The 7,458-nt window shown below is 37.9% G+C and overlaps 1 protein-coding gene across 1 annotated transcript; it reads right to left on the bottom strand.

The window, feature by feature from the left end:
- Positions 1–949: 949 nt before the first annotated feature.
- On the bottom strand, positions 950–2,951 carry LOC122842046 (cadherin-3-like). The gene is made up of 3 exons (XM_044135546.1): positions 2,753–2,951; positions 2,550–2,657; positions 950–1,549 (listed from the first exon to the last, which is right to left on the bottom strand). The coding sequence occupies exons 1-3, from the start codon at positions 2,945–2,947 to the stop codon at positions 1,529–1,531; spliced, it is 324 nt and encodes a 107-aa protein (XP_043991481.1). The 5' UTR covers positions 2,948–2,951; the 3' UTR covers positions 950–1,528.
- Between the last annotated feature and the right edge of the window lie 4,507 nt (positions 2,952–7,458).

The raw sequence follows: 7,458 nt of genomic DNA, 5'->3' as shown, positions 1-7,458 counted from the left end.
TATGAAGCATTGTATGAATCAATGAATCTATTCATTTTCAATCAATAGATGCCCAAACGTTCAGGTAAAATCCTTATATAGTTCAGAAAACTCCACATGTTTATGTTTGTGTTGGTAGGATAGAATAGGCTTTTATGACATCTATTAGTTGGAGTCTGCTGGATGTTGTGGAGACTTGATGATGTGTTTTGCTGCAGTTCTTCAGCTGTGCTCACCTCTCACTGCATGTCCAACCTGGTGACTTAAATGAAATTTGCCTCTCTGTCATATTTATAACCCAGGGAAACAGAAAGTCATTGATTACTGATTAGAAGTTCTGAGACATTCCTCATTCTTCACTCATTTAACCTCATTTTATGAGTTGACTAATATTTTTTTTTCTTTGCTGAATTTGATAAATCTTTTAAAATGTATTATAACATGTGACACTTGTTCAGAAGTAAGTTGAAACAAAACAAACCAAAATTTCATTTGCATTTAGAGAAAAATACAGTATGTAAATGTCCTTTAACCAAATTTGAGTCGGCCCCAGTAAACAATGAAACATAGAAATAGCAAACAGTTTATTTCCAAAGTAGGTTTTACAAAAGTATGAAGCATAAGATAAAACAAACAAAAAAAACTTGCTAAGACAAATGACATATACACAGTTGAAAATACCTTTATCTCCCACAGCAATATTCAATAAATTAGAATATTGGTTAATATGCAGCTTGTTTCTCAGATTAAAAGTGGATTTTACAAATAACAACCGTACTTTTCTTTAATCAAACATTTCTACATTGAAAATATTTTTATTGGTCTGATGTCGTGTTATAATTTTTAATGTTATGTTTTCATTAGCTGGATGCAGAAAATGATCTAAATCAAGAGAAATAAAGTGCTTGAAAACATCAGTCTGTGTGGAAATAATGTATAATGTGTTTGATCAAAGGAAATGCACAAAATCTTCAATAATATTCCAGTTTATTGAACATGTCTATGCTTACATTGACCCCTCATGATGCGTAATGCTAATCACCAACATATAAATCTTAAAGACGGGAGAAAGGCAAATATTAGATGTCTTATAACAACAAGGCAACATTAAGCATTCTAAATGTACATTTACTGAATGTTCCTGGAAAAGTTCTTAAAGAACATTCAAAAGTTTATTAGAGTCATAAATGGATCAGATTGCATATCACACTGTATTATTTCATGACAAATTAATGGAGGACCCTATAAATCATACAGGTACGTCACCATGTAGTTCCTGTTATTGTAGTCATTTCATGTAGAAAATGTAGAGGAACAAATAGAAGCAACTTTAAGCTATAAACCTTGACCCGATATTAACAGCTGCAGAAAAATCACATTCTTATTTCATCTTCAGGGAAGTGAAAACATGTGAAGATAACTGAAAGATAGTTCAGCTAAGAATAAACAGAGAGAAGCAAAGATTCCTTTAAACACTTTTCACACAAACACAAGTTTTGACGTCAGGTCTCCTCCACAGCAGAAAAGCTCATCATATAGCCATATAGCTCTAAGCCTGAGACATGGACGCCTGTGGATTAGAAAGAGTCAGAGATAAAAAAACTATAAACTTCATGAGAGAAGTAATTCATGGAACAACATGACCATTCAGTAGATTTGGGCAGTAAGCTAAACTCATAATGTTGCTGAACTTGAACCTGACCAACTACAGGAGACATGCACAGCAAGCACCTGCAAAAGGTTCAAATCTGCACTCAGACCACACTACTTTCATCCGTTGCTCCAGAGTTCAATACTGCTGCTACTTTGCAAACTTTCTGGTTAGTGGTTTTCTCATGGATGTACAGCCGTTCAGTCTCGATCCTTTGAGTTCCCTTCACAACGTGAATGTGAAAATGCTTTCAGTTTCACAATTACATAGTCCTGAGTTCTGCTGTTTTCTATGATTTGATTACACCAAACAGTCAACAGATCTCCAATCACGACCATTCAGGATTTTATTGACCACTTTTCTTCCTCAAAAACAATGGTTCCCGTTTCCTTCCAGCCTTTAGCATGTTGGACAGTTCTCAACCCAGTTTTAGTAGTTTCTGAATCTCAGACGTTTTTCTCTGCTTGATCTGGCATTTCATTAGACATGGCTGTTTAAGAAATGAGAAGCTACCCATTGCTTCAGTTGGAGTTAAATAACGTGTTGAATGATTATCACCCATACAGTAAATGTTTCATATCTGGTGAAACATTTTGTGTCAATGTGGAAAATCCTGATGTTATCTACATGTAAGCCAGTGTTTCTCACTTCCAGTCCTCAGGCCCCCCAGTCTTGCATGTTTTAGGTGTTTCCCTTCTGCCACACACCTGGATTAAATCTGTGTGTGATTAACAGCCATCTGCAGTACTTGATGTCTGCAGAAGAGGTTGTGCAGTCATTTGAATCAGCTGTTCTGGAATAGAGACGTATCTAAAACATGCAGAGTAGGGGGGCCAGAGGACTGAAATTGAGAAGCAGTGATGTAACCAGAATTAAAAAAAAAAATCAGACATGCAGTAAATAACTGGGTTGTACTCACAGAGTTTGTTGTCACGGTCAGAGTTACTTTAACTTGCTCAAATAAAGCAGTGCTGCCTTTGCCAGCAGAGTCTTCTGCTTTGACCAGCAGAGTGTACTGAGGCTGTTTCTGTTGGATGAGACAGGAGTGAGGCCATCAGAGCAGCTGGAACACTGAGCACAGGCTGGTCATTTCAGCTGGGAAGCATGGTTTTTAAGAAGTACCTCTCTATTCAGTCCATCAGTACTAAGAGTGATGGCTCCAGAAACTGGGTCGATGGTAAACATGGAGGGTTCCGCTGGTTCCTGGCTTATAATGCTATAGCGAATCTCTGAGTTGTCAGTATTTGGCTCATCAGCATCTGTGGCCTCCACTTTAATCACCTCAAAACCTGCAGAAAGAAAATGAAGAGAAAGCATTGCATAACAATGCTCCAAGTTAGCAAGTCAGAAATATATCTGTTCATAGTGCAGTGTCCATCAGTCAACCAGATTAAAGCTTTCTTTTTTGTAACACTTGTTTTACGTGTAAGAGTACCCACTAATGCAAGTGTAAGTGTTAGTATTATTACAAGCAAACAAATATTAATATAAGTATTTTACTTTGAATCTTATCCAATTACTCACAATGTTTAGATTTCTTTCTTTAAAACTTTCATACTTTGAGATAACTAATAGTCTGAACTATTTTTATAAATCTGCAGGCTGGAAACTTACTTCCTCTTTTTCCAGGAAACTGCTTTTCCTGTTTCATGACTCTCTCGGTCTTGACTATGATTTCTTATGATTAAATAGAAAAAAGTAGAATTAAAGCAAAGTTTGCAGGAGACAAAAACAACACACACAACCACATTGATTTTATTGACATTTAAGTCTAATGTTGGGTCTAGATTTCACTTGAGTGATTCATTTTAAAGAAAACTATTTATTTTTACTGTTAAACTAAAATCTCCAGCATGGGGAAGTGGGATGATCTCGGATTTTCTTGACAGCATTTATGCACCTCATTTAGTTGACTTTATTAAAACAAACAAACAAGAAAAACTGCATGGAGGGGGTCTTAAAGTCTAATGCCTTGATGCAGAGAGTTTTTATAAGGAGGTATACTTGGTGCAAAGTATTTGTGAATTGTAACTGTGAAATTGAATTTATAGAATAAATTCTGCAGGACTTGTACAATTATGCTTCCATATGTCCAGAACAACTCTTACAGCTCTTTGGATTTATAAGTACATAAATTGTATTCCCAGAGCCATGCATTTAAGAAAAAATCTTACATTTCACTACAAATCATTCTGTAATTTAGGAGTATAATTAACTTACACACCTGTATTGCATTTTCCCACAAATAAAAAATGAAATATCCCTAAACAGACACAAGTCAGAGAGTGCACCTGCCTAATCTGATGTGAATCAAAATGCTGCTTTACAAGCCACGCCTACTTTTATTGCCACGCTCCTATTTATCCCATTCACTAATCGGTTAGTGAATGGGTTTGGATTTGTTTCTTAAGTTTGGTGTTTCTTTCTGTTAATTGTTTTAGTTTCAGGGGAGTTTTTTCCTCTCAGCTTGCTCCTCTTCTCATCTGTTTCCAGTCTCTTGATTTCCCTTTTGCTCAACCGCTTTCCATCCTCATTTGATTAGCTAACTTGGTTTCTTTGTCGGTTGAGCTAAACAAAGCCAAAGGCACAACACTGTCCCGGCTACCGACATTTCAGATAGTTGAAGACACAAATCAATTATCTGAGATCATAAGAATACCATTATTAACTTTCCCCAAGGCAAGTTTATCCCATTTCAGAAACAAGACGATTCAAAGTGCTATCTGATGAAAACGTTAAAGGGAGTATACACTGCAGTGGTATAATAAAGGAAAAGTTGGTCTATGTTACGACCCGTCTAGGCGAGGCCAGATCGCAACATAAAGGATCCATCCTCTTCAGGAAGCGACCAATCGGACGTCCCCCGTCGTCCTCCAGGCACCAATCAAATAAGAAAAAAAAACACCTGCACACTCAGGTACATAATTAGGTCAAACGACCCCAGTCGTAACACCCCCATTCACAAGAATTAAACACACCCTTAAGTGTTTTAATTCCAATGAGTTAAAAAGATTTCAGCGAACGAACTACAGCTAAAAAAAATTTCTGCAAAACCCGCGATAACAACCACACCTTCCCAAAATCGACGCAAAGCTTTTCTTAATTTCTATACAAATCACGTAAGTCTGGGTGCCAAGACTTAATCAGAACACAGTTTAATAAAATATGTCACCTGGGCTTTAAATCCACTCTTATCTGCCACAGCAACCGAAATCAGTAACTGATCTTCTGCTGCCCCTTAATCAAACATCTACCTAATATTCACACTCCGTTATAGCTATAGGAATAATTTGAGACACCACAGTCCGACATTTTACAGTCATTCTGAACAAAGCCAATTTAATCGAATGTAGCCCTAAATGACCCAGACCAATCTACGAATTTTACCCATTTTAAATACACGCAAGAAACGCATCCGAAACACAACTAATTCGACAACGAAGGTAAACGAAACTGGGACAACAACAAATTTTGGTTGAGGAAACACTTTTTCCACCAGCCAAGTCATTACCATAAATGAAGGCCACTCCTTCAATTGGTAACCACAGACGCACGGCTACTTTAATGCGTCCCGAAACCAATGGTGAACATAGGTGCATGTTGAGTACGATGCTTGCCACTATTGTATTTTTGTTGGCACTACTTTGTGAAGCGGAAGGTTATGTGCTTATAAAAGTAATAAAGGCGGAGCCTCCTTGTGTTCTCTGTGTGTTCGGCCAGAGCAGGGCAGTGTGGCTACCAGTTCGATTGATAATGATGTCTCCTGTCTCCTATGTATTTTATAAGTAAGTTAATACTTCTGCAAAGATGTATTCACGAGGTACAGATGATGAGGAAGAATCCAGAGATTCTCGAGTAAATAGTAGAAGATCCGCTGCAGAAGAACCAACAGTGCACCATACACAAAAGGCTTGTTTACTCTCATTTTTATTCCCCACACAAAAAATATCTAAAGCACAACATGTTTGATTAGACAAGGGCAGCACAGATTTTAACAAAAGAGTGACAAACACCCAAGGATTGTGGTTGGAACTTTATCTTTTCCCTCACCCATCTAAGAAACAAAACCCCGCGAGATAAATGGCAAAAACTGCGGATCAACATCAACTTTGAGTTTTTGTTGGCTAGTAGTGATGGTGAGATGAAGCCTCATGAGGCATTGAACCACTTGAGCCAATTGGTTCGAGAAAGGGTTCATTTCTTGAGGCTTCATGTGCACACGAAACCACCTACTGGCCAGGTGTACAATCACAGCCCGCTGTATGTTAACACATGTGATGCATTGAATTTTTGTCTATTATGGGTCTTGGGAATGACTTCACAAAAGGTGTACATATGTGTACAATAAAATATTGTTTGAACAATAAAATATTGTTTGAATGTATTCTCTGTGTGTAATTATTCCCAAAATAGTAGTGTCATGTGATATGGCATGTTGTGTAATAATGTTTTTCTGTGACTCTAGAAAAATGGCATGAGCTTAATCAGGCAGAGGACAGTGAAAGTGCTTGTGGAAGTAGGGAGGGGGTAGTGAATAGGCTAATGCTTGTGTAACTTGGATGATTTCATTCATTTTTATTAAGAAACAACAATTTCTCCACAGTTTTAGGTTTCAAAGGATTTCTCTTTTTTGACACTACTTCTCCAGCCTTTGAAAAGACACGCTCACATGGCACAGATAATGCCGGGTGCATAAATAAATAAGTGCAAGTTTGTACAGATTGGGGTACAGTGACCGATGATTATAGTATAGTATATAGTATAGTAATGAAATACCTTGGCTGGGTGAAGCTCCAGTTTCCTCCCTATTCTCATGCAAGGCACGGTAGTGTCTTAGCATGGATGAGGTGTTATTATTGTACCCCAACTCCTTGGTGCACAATAAACACCTCACCTTTACAGAAAATAAGAAACAGTGAAAAATACAGTTCCTCATAAGCAAACCTAATGCATCTGCGAATGTTCAGTTCACCTTACCTCTCGCTGGCTCCATCCTACTCCTATCCTGTCTTCGCGCTCCTAAATCTCCTATCTATCTATCTATCTCTCTCCTAAACTCTCCAAACACCAAACTAACTGTCTCAAACTAAATAACCATTATCCAAACTCTGCTATCCAAACTATCAAAACTCTGTCCACTCTCTCAACTGACCGCAACTCGCCTACAACAACCCACATTTTGAATGGAGCCTGTGGGGTTTATAAAGCTGTCAAACCGCGCGACAAAATCTGAGCCATTTCCCGAAGCAGTCACGTGGTACAGCCGGGCAGCGAGGCTTCGGACGTCATCGTTTTCGGCTCCTCCCCTAAATGAAGCAAGCCTCGATACGCGCTTCACGGAAACGCCCCCTCCATTACTCGACACACGCCTCGAAGCCTCGGCTCATCACGTAACATCACTATTGGCTAGGAAAGCTGACTTTATTAATCCACACCCGCAGGAGTTTTGATGTCTTGAGCTTCTTTTTTTCTTCAAAACTGGGCACACAGCAATTAAATGTCCAGGTGCATGACAATAAAAGCAATCACGGCTGTTTGCTTTTGACGCAACTAATGGCACATTTTTACTCACTGACTTTAAATATGCATTTTCTCGGTCGGATAAATTTTCCCGAAACGAATTGTGAAGAAAACACATTTTTATGAGTCAAAATAAATTCGTCAGCCAACAGTGCTTCATTTGTCAATGATGACGCTTTCTGTTAATTTAAATAAATCACAATCCGTTCAGGCAGACACTTTTTAAACTCTTCTAACAAAATTAATGATTTTAGATCATCAATAGTTTTAACTTTACACGAATAACACCACTCATCAAATAAAACGTT

This window comes from Gambusia affinis, linkage group LG13 (assembly GCF_019740435.1).
Source record: "Gambusia affinis linkage group LG13, SWU_Gaff_1.0, whole genome shotgun sequence".
NCBI classification, from domain to species: Eukaryota; Metazoa; Chordata; class Actinopteri; order Cyprinodontiformes; family Poeciliidae; genus Gambusia; species Gambusia affinis.
This window is presented reverse-complemented; position numbering and strand designations above follow the sequence as displayed.

What these genes read in the sequence shown, in the direction of transcription:
- LOC122842046 (XM_044135546.1), bottom strand. Translation starts at nt 2,947, where the DNA reads ATGCTTTCTCTTCATTTTCTTTCTGCAGGTTTTGAGGTGATTAAAGTG. An exon ending in CTGATGGACTGAATAGAGAG is followed by an intron (nt 2,658 to 2,752) that starts GTACTTCTTAAA and finishes CTCATCCAACAG; the next exon opens with AAACAGCCTCAGTACACTCT. An exon ending in TGACCGTGACAACAAACTCT is followed by an intron (nt 1,550 to 2,549) that starts GTGAGTACAACC and finishes TCTAATCCACAG; the next exon opens with GCGTCCATGTCTCAGGCTTA.